The sequence below is a fragment of the Numida meleagris genome, chromosome 4 (assembly GCF_002078875.1).
Source record: "Numida meleagris isolate 19003 breed g44 Domestic line chromosome 4, NumMel1.0, whole genome shotgun sequence".
NCBI classification, from domain to species: domain Eukaryota; kingdom Metazoa; phylum Chordata; class Aves; order Galliformes; family Numididae; genus Numida; species Numida meleagris.
In genome coordinates, this window is record NC_034412.1 from 467056 (window position 1) to 483615 (window position 16560).

Below are 16560 nucleotides of genomic sequence, written 5' to 3' on the forward strand. Positions count from 1 at the left end.
GTTATTTTAAAAATTCTACCCCTTAACAGAAGAACAGAACCGCTTTTTCTATTAAACGCTCTTTATTTTTATCTACATCCAACGACCAAGAACACCTCTCTTTAAACCGAATAAAGCTCTCAACCAGGCGTCCCCCCCTCCCCGAGGCGCAGGCGCAGCACGCAGCTCGGGCACTGCTGGGTGCTGGCGTCACACCTCACCTCACACAAAGCCTTAAGAAAGCTTTCAAAAAGGCAAACGCGCAGCAAACCTGGCAACTTCAGCATCTTCAGTCACTGTTGAAACTTTTTTACAGTGTTCAAGTTGATATGTGTTGCATTTTGGATGAATTTGTGTTAACGGCACGCTGGGTTTCCATGAAGTTTCACAGACCCAGTTCCAAGTCCTCCAGTTCCTGGAGCAGAGCACTTTCCTTCTGAATCTTCTCCAGCTAGAACAAAAAGCGCAAGGCCAACAGCTGTAGCTCATACAGGAAACCAAACAGCAGTATCTGTGAAGGTCCTGCACTCCCCCCCACCCACCAGCACAACCCTGCACGGCCCCAGCTCGGGCAGCACCCAGCATGCACTCCAGCCCTGCTCCAGGTGCCCTCTTTGAAAGATACCCATGAAACAGACAACTGCACCACTACATAACTGCTCTGAAAAGCCTGATACAGACTTTGCATGATTATTTGATAAATCTCAAAGGCAGAACGGCATGTAAAGAGGAGTCTTCAAGCCCTGCAGGCTCTGGCAGAGTATGCCTTAATTTATCTGGCTTGCTTATCATGGCAAGTCATAGCAGAGTACATCTATCGGCTCTCTTTGTAGCTGAAGCCCAGTTGGAAGTGCAAAGCTGACTTTCTTATGCATTGCACTGCCACTGCATCATCCAGCAGAGCCGTACAGATTAAGTCCCAAAGAAAGGGAGGAAACATAGCAAACGAGACTCATATTATACTCAGGAGCAAACAGCCTTGCCACAAACAGAGCAGTGTGTGCATACACACAAAAATGTACGTATTTTCTTTCTGAAGATGCAGGATTTCACTTCACATGTTCTTCCTGGGGACTTTTCCAATTGTTTAAAGGACCAGAAGTCCTTTAATGAACAGCAAGTATGCTCTGTGCATTCTGCTCAATGATTGCTGCTAGGAAATCCATGTCTCTGATTTTGAATTGGAAAGGATGCAATAGGTCCAAATCTTATAAAATTTAAGCAGTATCGTCACAAACAACTGTGTAGCAAACATGGGGGCAAAAAAAACGAGTGAACTGTACAAATCTTAACAGTACCTGATTTTTCTCTAGCTGTTTGCCAGCAGCTGCCTGCTCTTTCAGCTGTTCAATTGCCTTTAGTTTCTGTGGGAAAAAAAAAAAAAGTATATAGGTGAGCCAAAACCAGAAAAAGCAGTCATACAAGTTCCTACACTTGCAATTATTAGATTTACCAGGAGGCTGATCTCAGTATGGAAGGTACATTTCCTTTAAGCATCTCCAGATGCTCAGTCCAGAACACCCCACTAATAAGCGATTCTTTTTCCAAGAAAAAGACAACTTAAAGAACAGGAATACTTGTTTCTGAAAAACACCATGCATCATCTGACTGAAGGGCCAAATCCATTTTCAGAAACAACTCCTCCATTATCACTATCCTTCTTCACCACACGTTCTCCTTAGAAGGCCTGAGACATCCATCAGAACACGAAAAGCAGGAGGCAGCCAAGAGGAAAAAACCTCTGCTGGATTTCACAGGAACAGAGAAGATTCTCTAGACTGAACAGAGCAACTTCCAGTGTGAAATTATTTAAACTTGAGAATTTCCAAGACTGGCAATAAACTTTGCGCTCATACCATTTAGAGGCTAGGGAAGAAATTCAAAACCACATAGCAGATTCAACCTTTAACAACACTCAGAAGCATGCTGTCTCTTATTCTGAAGGACGAAACAAAAAACCCTTAGAGATTAGAGGAAGAAGAGGACTTGTCTTGCTTAGAATCAAAGCAGGTTCCCATTTGGGGCTGGTGAAAGCAGACCAAGAACAGGAACCTCATACAGGTGCCTTCTAAGAATAGACACAGTTAGGCTACACTCCTTCCTCTCAGTTGTGAGGATTCTGTTGCACATGCAACAGCATTCATAACAGCATACTGGAATCCTCTTCCGTGCGCTTTTGAGCTGCTTCTTAACTGTTGTCTAGGCTGACAAGAGCTTTAGGAGACATGGCAAATGATGACTTCTACAATTTTACAAGATGGAAGAGCAAAGGAAGTTGGTTGACAAATTCAGTAAATTTCCATCTACATAAATGCTATCCTACTGAGTGTGTCATGTTACAATCAGACTAAATCTTGAAGACCATCTCTTAGAGAAATATGTTGTTCATAAAATAAAATAAAACCCCCTTACCTTTTTTAAATTCTTTATTTTCTTGTCAACTTCAGGATCTCCCGATGTCACGACAGGCACAGCACTTCGTGGTGTATTCTGTGATGCTGAGCACTGTGTGGACTCCTGACTGGCATCAGCTTTGGCCTCCTGCAAGAAAGTTCAAAAAAAAAAAAAAAAAACATACAGATTATAATGGACCTGACAAATCTTTGCAATCATTTGAATTGATCTACTTAATATTTCTTCCTTCTCTGATTTGCTAGTGTTCTCCAAAATTTGTAAATGACTTGCTGTGATGTTTTGTGCTATGTATTATAGAAGTAATGGCTCTTCTTGGAATGTCACTCATGTTGTTTCCTGTTTAACTTCTACTTCCTGAAGACAACAACCATACATAGCGTGGGAAAACATCAGTAAGGATGACGTGACAAACACAAACGATTTATAGACCGCTGGGTCATAAACTCTGAAGATAAAGGAGGAGCTCGAAAGTGGTGTAAGGAACATAAAAACCCAAGCTTTTATGTTAATTCAAAACTTTGTATAAAGATTGCAGGTGATTTTTTATCTGCCTAGCTGAAGAACAGCAAACAAAGAGGTGAAACAAGAACTCTGGTCTGTCCTGGTAGCCTGCCATAGACCTGACCAGCAGAGCAAGGCCATTTTCACCTCTCACCTCAGTTTGGAAAGAACTCTGTGGATTGTCAGAAGGTGAAAAGGCACAATTATGTAATCTTCAACATTTGTTTCAGTTAACATTTCCAGCAACTAGTCACAGCTGTCATTAAGTCATCCTTTTACATCTGCCTTAGTCTAAATGAAACGGACCACCCTCCCCAGAAGAAGGCTCATGCAAAATCAGTAGATGGCTTTCAGTGCAACTAATATCACTACTCTGAGACTGATCAATGTCAATGTGAAAACTGATTTAACACTATCCTTGAAAGAATAGCTTTTGCTGTACCTGTTTAGCAGCTTTCTTTGCTTCATGTTTCTTTTGATTTTTCAGAGCTGTTTTAGACAGTGGCTTTTCACTGCTTCCTGACTGTGGTTTCATATTCTGAGGTGGCTCATCCTCATGCTGCACGATACAGAAAATTACACAGTAAGAGAGGAAAACTGGGTTGTTGGGTTAGTTTTGTTGTAGTTGCTATTTAGGTAGGTTTTTCTGCAGAGGGGAGAAAGAGTGATCATTTAGTCTTTTACTTTCTCCTCTCCCAAGAAATTTATTTTTTCTAGAATAAATTCTTTCAAACAGGGAGCAAAGCATCAGTCGAAGGATTATCAAGAAAACCTCTAAAAAAGCCCCCATAAAATTCTTGTCAGTCTAGTTACTCTTCTAATGGCTCTCATTAAAAACACACACGTATTTGAGGCCAAGCTTCCAAAGATGAGCAAAACAATGAACACAACAGTTTAGAGCACACGAGAAACAATCTACTTACAAGCTTGGAACTCAATGCAGGTTTGTTTCTCAAGGCCGGAGGTCTATACGCTTGCGCAGGTTTGGGCTCAGCACTCGGCAATTCACTTGGGACTGCCTGGTATTTCACTGCCTTCATTGGGAACACTCCATCCAAAAATGGCTGCCAGGAAACTTGCCACATTTCCTCATTTGATGGAACTTCGTAGTTGTGTAAAACAGAGCCAGTGTAGTGCCATATCTTATACCCATTACTGACTCGCAGCCGGGGAGCGCACGTCGCTGTTACAATATGCTCCCCGTCAGGGCACCAGGCAAAATAGGTGGAATCGGAGGCAACTGGTTTGGAAATGAGTTTGTAGTTTTTAACGTCCCATACTTCCATCTGTCCCCTGAGATTCCCAAATCCTGCTAGTACCAGGATGTGTCCGTGGGGGCTGTAGTAGGCAGCATTGCGCGGACCAGTTCCAAAATCAAACACAGGGTCACATTTCAGATTAAAAACTGTTGCTTTGGCAGGCATAAAACCATACACAGCACAAAACTCGACAGAATTGGGGCTCCAAACAACATCATAAATAGGACCATTTTTTGCTAAAGGAAAAGGAAAACATGCAGCCATTGTTATGAGATTATATTATTTTCACTTGTGCTGAAAAGCTATCAATAATGATTCTCATCTCCATGCTTTGCTAAAATCCTATAATTTAATTATTGACTGAAAATGAGTTATGCTAACAGTAGTGGCAGAAACAAACAACATTACATTCTCTTAATTTTCGTTAAGGTTTGCAACAGTAACTGCAACCATTCCAAATTACCTCTGTAGGGTCAGCATCGGCACTTTAACAGTAAGCATACTTTTTCAAGTAAAAAAATTCCTTTTATTTTTCCTTGTTATTCAAGTATGTTATCTCAGGACCTTCTCAAACTGTCCCACTGGAAACCTGCAAAAACAGGAGTTTTATACCAGCTGGATACTAGTTTCTCTTATTTTACTTTAAGAAATAGTGCGTAGCTCAGCTTTCAGAGCTAGAAGTATTGATTTGGGTTATCTGTGCACCATGGTCACGCGCGGTATTTCGTAAGACAGATTTTAAAGTGGGAGAGGACCAAAAAAACCCATGGTTTTACACATACTCATGAAAACACAATACTGCTGGAAGCTCTTCTGGGAGTTAGAACATGAGGAGATTTGAAAACGAATGGATTAACGATCACAATTCATATAAGGTATGCAGGGCCCAGCATAATGACATTTCGTAATCCGGATCCATTTACCTACATTTCTGGTAAGTGCCAAGTGCATTAAAGGTAAGGCTTAACTCTGAACATTGACTCAAAACGTCAGACTAGTTCACTGTTGTTATTGTAAAGCCTCATTATCTTTAGGAACCTCATTATCTTTCAGCCGTGCAACCGCACTGCCTGTGTGCTTTCCCTTTTAAAAACTTTTTAGGTGATGTTAACCCAATGTAGCTGCAGAAATGGAGATCTGAAAGTAAATAATCTCTGCAAGTTTCACGACAGTAAGCAGCTGGAGGGGATTAGGGCAGCTTTACATGGGCTTCAACAGCTAATGCAAAGGCTGCAGCGTGAGCACGTACTGTTCAAAAATGAAAAACCCTCTGACAATGATAGCGTGGAAAAAACGTCCAAACTGGACCTCAAAAGCAGCCAGCTGATGAATAAGTACCACACAGGAAATTAGTGAACGTCCTCTCAGTTCAAACAAAACACCGATATTAAGAACGTCTACTTGCTCCTCCCCGCTGTATCATTTTTATATCACAGAACTACTTCTGTTTTACTACACAAGATGCAGAATCTCTGTTTGGGGAGATTTAGGCTGCACATTAGGAAATTCTACTTTTCTGAAAGAGTATTCTGGCGCTGGAATGGGCTGCCCAGGGAGGTGGTGGAGTCACCGTCCCTGGAGGTGCTCAAGAAACATTTAGATATAGTGCTGAGAGACATGGTTTAGTGGGGTTATTGGTGGTAGGTGGACGGTTGGACTGGATGATCCTGTAGGTCTTTTCCAACCTAGCTAATTCTATGATTCTGTGTTTTCCAATGCACTTCAAAAAAATTGCTCTCACTCTGTGCCCTAATCTTTGAGCAACAGAATCGACTGTATGTCTCAAACCCTAACTAGAACTGTTCAGTTTTGTAGTACTTCAGATTCTCAAACATTAAGCTGTCTCCATTGTCCAGATCTTTCCTTGGCAAACAAAGACAGTTCTGCTCCTGTGCAGCCGCCCAAGGAAACTGTTTGCATATTTTAATTACTAAAAGCTGGTGAAACAGCAATTCCCATTATTGTGAGCTACAATACAATGAGAAACGCCTGAGAGCTACTCACGTAGTTGCACGATGGCGCTTTCACCATTTGTTGCAATGTAGTGCAGAGTTTGCTCTCCGTAGTACGAAGCGCCTGTTTTGTCCACGTCGGTACTAGCTATGACTAGCACAGCAGTGGCTGTCAGAACAGACACACTGTTATTTCAGTACCATTACTGAATATCACATAAGCTATTTCACGAGCTACCATGCACAAAGAGAAATTAGTTTGACAATGAGTTTTACAATTAGTTGCTTGCATATCCGTGCTGTTATCGTTCTCTTCTCAGATTAACTCCTCCTAAGCATTAACCCCAACCAAACAAATACCTTCCTGTCTGAGTAGGAAAGTGTAAGCCAAGCTGTTAATTCACTGCTGAATTACAAGAAAATGAACATGCTTTCACAGACATAAAAAAAGATGCTCAGTAGCAGCAACAGCGTCTTAGGCTTTTCATCTAAGACAGAAACAAGGCATTCTGATCATTAAAATAAAATGCTTCATCAACAGCTTTCGTATGTTGGCTACCTTGTGCCAACAGAGAGACCACGCAGAGGGCACAAATACCTTCCCTGTATTCCAGACAGCACAGGCTGAAGTAAAACAGCTGTGTGGGGTTTGGGGGGCAGTATTACTCTGCAGCAGCTCATTGCTCACAAACAGCAGGGCATGCAGAGGACTGTGCTACTCATCCCAACCATGGGATGTCTGTGCATCTATGATTTTACAGAGTAACAAGATTATATCAACGCATCAACTGTTATGTTTACAGCTTAAAAGCGTTACTACAGAACACAAGGTTCAATTTGAATTTGCTATTCAATCCCTAAACTTGCTAATGCATAGAATACTCTGAATTATGATACAATAAGGAAAAAAAAAAATCACAGAAGTTAACATGGAAAAGTTGTGAGCACTGCACGGTATTCAGAATTGCAACCTCAACATTGCATTGGCAGCAATGACTATCTTCAGTATTTATCTACACATGAAAATTAAATGTAAAACCCATAAAGTCATTAAATCACAAATGGGTGGAACATAAGAGTTTAGATACGGAGCTGCTGTACCTTTTTTGTTCCAGAGCATTGTCACCTTGTCGGCTTTAAAGAAACTCTTATTGGCCAGCGCAGATTGAGGGCCACCAAAATTGGGATACTGATAGAGCCTAACAAATGATGGTGCACCTTTACTGCCTGGAACATACACAGCAACCTAAAACAAAGCATTGAGATTTTATTGCAGATTATATTCTTGGTAGCACGAGCTCCATTCACTACCAGTACACCGTACCAAAATAACAGTCACGTTTGAAGAAAACCGTGAAAGAAATTGGAAACAAACACCAGAAGTACCTTGGTTGGCTGTGCTCCTGGTGACAACACAAAATCATTAACCTTTTGCAAATGAAGTTTATTTGCAATAGTATCTGCAAAAAAAGAAGTTACAGATGTGATGACATTAAACAGCAGCCCGGAATACTCAGCTATACTTTCTCATCTGTCTGTTTCATGGATAATGAAGTTTTTATATAAAGACAAAACAACCATTACCTTCCCATTTCACCAAACTAGCAGTCTGACTAGTTTTATTTACAAAAACAACTCAAACCAAGCCTAGCTTTGAAATCTAGTATTTGGAAGTTCAAACAGCACGCAAGCTTCTGAAACCTACTTGCACACAGCCTGTGTTTTAAGCAAAGAACAGTATTCTTCATCTTAGCAGCGCTGCCTTCACAGGAAGCAGCACCGTGTCCAGGTAACACGCACCATTCCACACAGAGTCAGGGATTCTCCACTCACAACTTCACTGGCTGATTCCTCCTGGTAGGAGGCTTTCACAAAGGCTGCTCTGTGCTGAACGCTGGCCCTTTACATAACAACTCGTAGGAATTACACCTTGTCAACTCTTAAAAAGTAAAGAAGCAACACCAACTCATAACCTGAGTCCAGCGAGGAAGCATGGGCTGAGCAGCAAGGCTCACACCACAACAGACAAGGCACACTTCCCTGGTGCAGCGTGGGAAGGGAGCTGCAGGAGACATGGGTGTCTCCAGACATCAAAGGAAAAAAATCACTGTAAAACAGCTGGGGGGGAGAAAGAACAACACTGCTCCTGCACTCGTGAGGACTAAAGAAGAACCCAGCACACGTCAGAATGGCAAACACATCAGTGCTATGAGGTGCGTCTTGCAAGGTGCTGGAGTAAGATTAATACCTAGCACCGCTTCTAAATCCCACAAAGTGGGCACAGCAGCGGGAGTTGAATACCAATTTTGTAACTAAATTGCAGAGAAAAAATTGCATAGCTAAAATAATAACGTATTGTTAACAGACTGCATTAGGAAAATTGCATTCTTAACAGTCTCGTCTCTGTGCACAAAAGCCAGAAGTGAGGACAGGAAGGAAAAGAAGAATTAACATGCAAGTTCAGCATATGAAACATGCTATGAGTATGGAAGTAGTTCGTTGTGTATAATGATTGCCAGGCTCTGGGGCATTTTTTCCTACTGATAAAAAAAATGGAAAGAACCTTTGTACAGGAACGGTTACGCTGAGTAAACCATCCCTGGTAAACAAAGCACTTGTGACTCCCTTCTGTAATCCCTCTTCTCTGGCAACTTCACAACAGAAAACTCAGTGTCATTAACGACACTAGGACTAATTCTCAAGAAGCTCTTATAGTGCTACATAGATATAGATATAAATATAGATATTTTATCTCTCAGAGTAATTCTGTACTAAAAAAAAAAAACCAAGAAATTACACAAACCCCCCCAGACCATCCGGCCCCCCCACAGTTCCCTTCATCCCTGTAAATCAGGCTTTTTTATTTGAAAATGCATTTCAAGTAGATAAGTTAATGAAAGGAAACACAAACAATAAAGAAAACTAACTTCATTAAAATATAGTAATTTTGAATTTCCAGAACTGAAATGGAATACAGGCAGTGCTTCACATAAAAACCAAGCAATGTAAGAAATGAGAAAAAGGCAGGGGGAAAAAAGAGAGGCCTATATAGAACACAGGGAAACTCATAGAAATACTTGCTTACTGAAGTTGTTGTTTTCAAAGAAGTGCACTTCGTTGTTCACATTCCGGGCACAAATGCTTTCATCATCTGCCCAGCAGGGACACCTACATTTAAGTAATAATAATTTTTTGTTTTACAAAAGAGTGAACAATACTCATCTCTAGCAATCTCTGATATTTTTCTTCTCCATTTTTCAAGCCAAACAAAGCACAATACACTTCAGACAGATAAACAGCACTGTCTCACCATCCTTCTCTCTGGTGCAAAAACAGTGCATTTACACTAAGAAATGAACTTTGGGAACTGAGCAGGAAATACTTATGAGCAGTTACTTGCTTTCAGCTTGTTGCAGGCAACATTCCGAAAGCCAACACAACACTAGAAGTTGTATTTATTGACCTGTATCAGACTTTGTAAGCAATTAGCACCTAGAAATGTTACTTACCAGTTCTGCATCTTTTTCTGGATGAAGGACTTCAAACACTTTCCAGTTTTCACGTCATGAAGTTGTAGGTTGGGTGCCCCTGCTGTGCCATCTTTGGCAGCTGTAACAAAAACACTGTATTGAAGCGGTAGTCTCCTGGGATTAAACCTGTTTCATCAGCACGTTCCATCTCACGACTCTACAAGCAACCAAACTTCCTACAAGAAGCATCCCACTAACCGATGTCCTAAGCTCTAGGTTGTTAACTGCTTTACCTGTTAGCATCTTCCACACTTCCAGCCTGCAGAAAGAACTAGCATTCAGAAGAGCGGGCATTCTATCGCAGGACTACACTACCACCGACCCCAGGACATCTTTTTAAACACCTCCTACCATCTCTCTACGAGCCCACAGCCAGCATCAAGCCTGTACCAATACCAGCCAGCATCGTGCCAGGCAACCCACGCCAGACCACATCCCACACCCTCGCCTTACGGCCAGCCCTTTCACTTAAAGGAAGCATTTACACCACGCACATTAGACATGCAACTTAGATAAGACTGTGGCTTATCTGAATTAGGAACAAATTCCACACAGAGGTAGAGGAGAGAATAAATGCTTATGTTTTCTGAGTCCAGTGGGGGGATGTAACTACTCTGAGACAGCCTATGATTTGTCTACACACTATAAACCGCTCAAACAGCGTATCACCAAAACGTGCTGATTGCGCTAAAATCAGGCAGCGTTTGTTGGAAACATTCAACTTACTTAACAGAGCAATAGTCAGTCCACACACACTGATTTATGTTTGTGAGAATGGTCAATACCAGATGCTTTCAGAAGCTGTCACCCCTCCCTCCTCTACTATACGTTTCAATAACCAAGTAATTTTCTGAATGTTTTCTATGTTGCTCCTTCAGCCACTGAATACACCACAATGGAAAATCATGTAATGCAATTAAATGAAATTAAAATATGCATTTATCCTGCGTACCTTTGTAGTAGGTAAATACTCACCTGTATAGGCCTGCCATGTTGCCAGAATGTTATTCTTTGGTGAGAATTCAAGACAAACTGCCTTCGGAAGATCAAAGGAACGCAGTAATTCTGCACTGGTGACGTTAACAATATTTACTCTGGAACCAAAAGACGGTATGTCAGTGAAACGTGCTTAGAAGAGTTAATTGCCAAGGTAACTTTTTCACGTATTTGGATCTGTTCCAGATTTGGCTAATGGAACAAAACTAGAAAAGCTGTTTTTTCCTCCTGCTTTTACTAAATTTTTGAAGGAATGTATTTTAAAACCTGACACTAAGCATAACAGAAAGCGACTACGTGAAAGCAATGGTCAAAGCGTATCCCATACTTCAATCTGTAACATCATTATTGATGTTGAGTCAGAAGCGAGGTATTCTCCATCCATAGGGATTGCATCCACGCTTCCATAGAAAAGGCTAAAGATCTTCCAACTGAATAAAAACGTGTGGGATGAACGCATATTTGAAAAGGTCTTCTACCAGAGGTCTGGGAATGCAGGGACACACGGACACTAAAATGCAGAGGTCAACTGGCTGAACTAGCAAGATCAATAGTATCTCTGAGCACCGTTTATTGAACATCTGCCACATACAGGAAGAAAAAAAAAAAAGGCATCAAGATGCGTCCAAGCCAGCGTTATTCTCAGAAGCTGCATCAGGAGCCTGCTCCTCACCGTGCCATTCACTGCCCTGCCTCGAAAATGAAGGAAGACAGCCCCCAGAACGAAGAGGCGTGGCAGGGACAGATCAAAATGCCCTTGGGAACATACTGATATGAAGGATGGGTAACTGGACATATAGCCTGGCCGCTTGAAAAACCATTTTCCCCACTTACGTTTTCTGGAAACAGATCTTTCCAACTGTCAAAAATAAAGTACTGCATGAAATAAGGAGTCTGCGTATTTTGGGAGACCAGAAATAACAGTGAAGATAACAACTGAATTCTACACCTAAGTTACCTGGCCTAAAAGACAAGAGTTAAGGGGTACCACTAAACACTTCTGCAGACTTTTTTTTAACGTGTCAGTAACAATATTGACATTTTAGATGTCTCATCACCTCTTCCCAGCAGTAACCCTGTGAGGCACTCTTATGTAAAGGACAATCTCTAGAGGAATCTACAATGCCAATGTCTACCAAAAAAAATAAAAATAAAAAACAGCCTAATGGTGCTTGTGTGTAAGCTGCACATCATCTTCAGAGTCTATGAATTTCTGTAATAGTTCGGCTCTGATATAGCATATTTTCAAATTACTTTGTAATATGTAGAAAAATATTCCACTTCCACTGCTAAACAGCAGTCCAGCACTCACTGACTCTCAGAATATACTGTCATGGAGAAAAAAAGAACAAATAGCAGCAATAGTTGTGCTACTTGGACTAATCCCAAAAAACCAAATGCGGTTGTACTGGGAAACAGGTAAAAAAAAATCCAAAAACCAAAACAAATAAAGCATATCCAGGTTACAGGGAAATGCATGCATTATAAATATTTTTAAAAACAGCGTTTCATTTAATATCCAGAAAATAAAGTCACTACTTCAACAGCCTTCACATAAACAAGGTAAATATGGCAAAATTGATCCAGTTTACTTAACAAAAATTGACTAGCATCATAAAATGCACCAACTTTTCTCCATTGCACCAGGCAAAGAGGGAACCGTCCTTGCTAAAAGCAACAGCTTTGCAATTTTTTCCAGAGTCCCTAAAGAAATAAGAAATGTACATTAGTATTCAAATGCATTGCATAAGTTAAAGTACTTTAAAAAATGAAAAGCAACACAGCAATTTTCGTCTTGTACTCCTGAATCACGCTTTGTAACAGCACGAGTGCAATTGGGCAGCCAGACTAGAGGACCTGTGACGGCCCATTCCAACTGAACTATTCTATTCCAATTGTTCAGTGATTATCACTTGGGCAATTCAGAGTCAAGCAAAGGTAAAGGCTTCAGAAGTAGTTTTCTGAAGGATTGTCAGTATGAAAAAGTTCACTTTTTTATATGTTTTTCAATTCTAGAGTCTACGTTTCCTTTTCAGAAAAAAAATCTGAAAACCAGAAATCAGACCAAGAGTTGGCCATGATGATCCTCGAGGGCTCCTTCCAACTCAGATACCCACTGATTTCTGGTGTGCAAAAGGCCAAAAGCTGTTTCAACACAGTACCTTCGGAACACTGTACTCTCCGTGAAACTGGGTGGACCGTTCACCATGTAGAGTCCTTCGGAGCCCCTCACTGAAAGAGTAAACAAACACGCACCCACTGCAGATTCAGAAAACTGTCCAAAGCCAAACTTTAACCTCATTTATGAATGCTGAAATCTCTCCCCTTCTTTGCATTTTAGAGTTAACAGAAAAACAAAGCTTGTAAGGAACGTTCCAGACTTGGCATGCAGAGCCACCTGGCCTCATCCAAGCTAACCGCAGGATTCAAGCAGGGGCAGATCTGACGCCAAGCACACTGCTAGCGAGCTCCATGCGGCCGCCCGCCCCGCTCCGAGCAGTGCCCCCCGGCTCGGCCCAGCAGCAGCGCAGCCCGCCCAGGAAGCAGCCGGGCCCACTGCAGGCGGTGCCGGCGCGAACGGGGCACAGGGACACGGCCCGGGTCCCGCCGAGCTCCGGGGGGCATCGTGCCCCTCCGCCGCAGCCGCCGCCGCAGCGGGACGGGAGGGCCCGGCCGGGGCCGGAGCGGCGGCAGCGCGGGGTACCGAGGCAGGACGACGCATCGCGAGCGGGACTCGAGCCCGGCGGGTGGGAGGACGCAGCCCGGGGCCGTCCCCGCGGCCCCCGCCCGTCCCGGCCCGGCGCCCACCTGCCAGCAGCGGCGCGGGCGGCGCCATCTTGGCGGCGCTTCTGCTTCCGGGTGAGCTGCGGCGCGGCCGCCCCTGGGAGCTCCACGTCGCGCGGCGCAGGGGGCGCCGCCGGTCACGTGACGCGGAGCGGCCGCTTCCGCCCGCCGCCCCGGAAGCGCTGGCGGCGGGCGGCACGGGTTGGCGGCGGGCGGCGCCCGGCGTGACGGCTTCCGGCGGGCGGCGCCGCGCGGTGCTGACGCGGCGCAGCGAGCGGAGCGGAGCGGTCCCGGCCCGGCCCGGCGCGGCCGCACCATGGTGGCCAAGCAGCGCATCCGCATGGCCAACGAGAAGCACAGCAAGAACATCACGCAGCGCGGGAACGTCGCCAAGACCTCGGTGCGTGGGGCCGGGGCCGGGGCACGGGTCGGGGCCGTGGGCGGCGCGGGGCGGTGCGGTGCGTGACGCGGTGCTGTGCCCGCAGAGGACGGCCCCGGAGGAGAAGGCGTCGGTCGGGCCCTGGCTGCTGGCGCTGTTCATTTTCGTGGTCTGCGGATCAGGTGAGCCCCGCGCCCCGCGCCGCGCCCCGCCCCGCTCCTCGGCCCCGCTGAGCACCCCCTCTCTTGCAGCCATCTTCCAGATCATCCAGAGCATCCGCATGGGCATGTGAGCCCCCGCCCCGCCGCGCATTCCAGGCCCTTCGCCGCCATTCCGAGTGTCCCAGCCCGTGCCACAGTGCCTTGAGCAGCACCACATGTACACAGCAATAAAGTTCTGTTGTTGAGCCCCAATCGTGGACCTGCTTATTCAGCAACGTATCCTTCGTGCTCACGTAGACGTGTCAGACTGTGCGCAATGTAGGTACGTAGGGACCGACGCCTGCTGTCAGCACCGCTCTCAGATCTGTAGGAGCCGCTGTCCCTCTGGAGACGGTTCTGTTTGAAGTCGGCAGCCGGGATCTCTGTAGCAGCCAGAGCACGAAAGCAGAGCATGCTCCTGGCGAGCGGCCGGCGCCCTGCAGCCCAGCGCCGTGTGCGGGGCAGAGCTGCAGCGTGTGGCACCGCGTTGGCACTCGGGCATGTATCGCGACAGAAAACCTTACCCTGTACTTCCCGTCCTAACCCATACGAATGCCTGTTTGTATAGAGCCGGGGGGTGGTCCCTACCCCGAGCCAGCATGGCCACGCAGCAGCTCTTCCCGACATCGCCCGATGCGGGGGTTCCACAAACTGTTTGTGCGCAAGGGCACGCGCTCTCAAGCTGCTCCCGGCCGTGGGCTGCAGCGGCGCTGTATGTACTTCTTGGAAACCTGCCACCGAGTTGTGGGGTTCGGTCCTAAAATGCTGTGTGGGGATAGGGATGCTTTGTGCAGGTACCGGGGACCCTCCCCCTCCAACCCTCAGTTCTGCTTTTGTGTGCACCATCGGCAGAGTATAGTATGTCTCGCAATATGTATTCTAATTGTATTTAAGGTAAATCCTGCTTTCACCTTGATGTCATCCAGCGATGGATCCAGTGCTAAGCTGCCTCCCTCTGGATGACTGCAGTTCCTTCTTAGTAGTGCTGAAAAACAGAAACCAAACCCTCCTTACCTGTATAGAAGAATGTAACTTAAATCACAATGGAAAGTGCTGCTATTGATCATTCCTTATTGCTGATGGCCTCGGCTCTGTGGCGGCCTCCTGCTGTCTGTTGCGGTAAACAAAGCGGTCTGAAATAGGTCTGCTGTTGCATGCAGTTGCTAAAGGAAGATTTCTTTTTTTCAGGTTTCTTAGAAGACATTTAAAATCCGGTTACATTAGTAGTAATAGAAACGAGTTTCTATAGAGATGAATTCCATGTCTTTTAGCTGTGAAGGAGCAGACTTTTTGCTGGTTGTCATATTTCCATCTGAAATCGTTGGAAGTGGTGTAAAGCGGTGTGGCCCAGGCCACGCCCCAGAACCAGGCTGTGCGACACGACGACATTCCTTATTCCTGGAAGCTCTTATTTTGTAATCGATGGGGGAGGGGAAGTCTGTATAATCTCTGATTTTAAATAAAGTTCTTCTCAAACGCGAGTTGAGTTCATTTTGAGGATGGTGAAGTGCTGTCTCGCTGGGTGTGACGGGGGCCGCTTCACCCTGAGTGTCGTGGGGGGACCCTCGGTGGTGGTGAAGGGATCCCTCTGCGGCTCCCTCAGGGCCGGGGGAGCCCAGCTCTGCCCGGAGCTTTGCTCGGGTGCTGTGGCTGGGATGGAACAGCAGCGCATCAGAATGGGCCGCGCTGGCCTCCTCGGGTCCAAAGTTTGGCTGAAGGCCGTCTTTGTAGAAGACTGACTTATTTGGGTACAAATAAAGAATACACCAGCAGCTCTGCAGCTTTGCTTGTCCAAGAGGTCAGCGTGCTCTAGCACCTGCCAGCATCGCTGGGTTTGGCAAAACAGCCGTGTTGTTAGCCACGGGTAAGGGAGAAAGACGTGCAGTAGCTGCTTTGTTGTAATTGCAGCACAAGCAGCAATCCTTGTGTGAGAGAGTGCCAACGGTCAGTAATGGCAGCTTGGTGCTGTGCCCCTTGAGAAGGGCTGCTGGATTTAAATGAAGGCGTGCGGGGGGTGCTCGGTGCTGAAAAGGAGCTGCTCCGTGAGAACACCGCTCTCTCGACGCCCCGTGGCCACGGCCCCGAGCAGCGTCTGTCGCAGGTGCATCCCCGGGGCTCCTGCAGCACAGGACGCTGCTCGGGGGTGGCAGCCGCTGACTTACACGCGGGAATCGCTGCGCCGGAGGGGAACGCCGCCGCCTTTTGCGGCAATCGCGACGGCGCAGCCCGGCGTCCATCACGGGGGCAGCCTCCGAGGCGCGGTGCCGGCTCCGAGCGCAGGGCAGCGCGCGGGCGGACGCGACCTCCCCGCCGCAGGGCGGCGCCGCAGTGCCGCGTCCGGCAGAGGCTCCGCCCCGAGCCCCCGGCTCCGCTCCGCCGCGCAGCGCCACCCCGTGGTCGGCGGAGCCCACGGCCGACGGCGCCGCACAGCGCCGCCCGGCGGGGAACGCGGCGCCGGCCCGAGGGCCGTTCTCCCGCGAGAGACGACCGCTCCTCACGGATGCCGCCCGGCGAGCACCCGCGGGCAGCCCCGCCCGTCCCCCGCCGGCCTCGCGCAGCTCCGGG

General features: G+C 46.1%; 2 protein-coding genes across 2 annotated transcripts; one reads left to right on the forward strand and one right to left on the reverse strand.

Moving 5' to 3' along the window:
* On the reverse strand, positions 44 to 13578 carry EIF2A (eukaryotic translation initiation factor 2A). Its single transcript, XM_021395802.1, has 14 exons — positions 13441 to 13578; positions 12795 to 12864; positions 12262 to 12336; positions 10612 to 10730; positions 9616 to 9715; positions 9192 to 9274; positions 7493 to 7566; positions 7208 to 7352; positions 6159 to 6275; positions 3819 to 4390; positions 3338 to 3454; positions 2392 to 2520; positions 1278 to 1343; positions 44 to 430 (listed from the first exon to the last, which is right to left on the reverse strand). The coding sequence occupies exons 1-14, from the start codon at positions 13466 to 13468 to the stop codon at positions 365 to 367; spliced, it is 1761 nt and encodes a 586-aa protein (XP_021251477.1). The 5' UTR covers positions 13469 to 13578; the 3' UTR covers positions 44 to 364.
* Positions 13638 to 15476, forward strand: SERP1 (stress associated endoplasmic reticulum protein 1). Its single transcript, XM_021396537.1, has 3 exons — positions 13638 to 13816; positions 13902 to 13977; positions 14047 to 15476. Exons 1-3 carry the CDS (start codon positions 13733 to 13735, stop codon positions 14085 to 14087), a joined length of 201 nt encoding a protein of 66 aa, XP_021252212.1. The 5' UTR covers positions 13638 to 13732; the 3' UTR covers positions 14088 to 15476.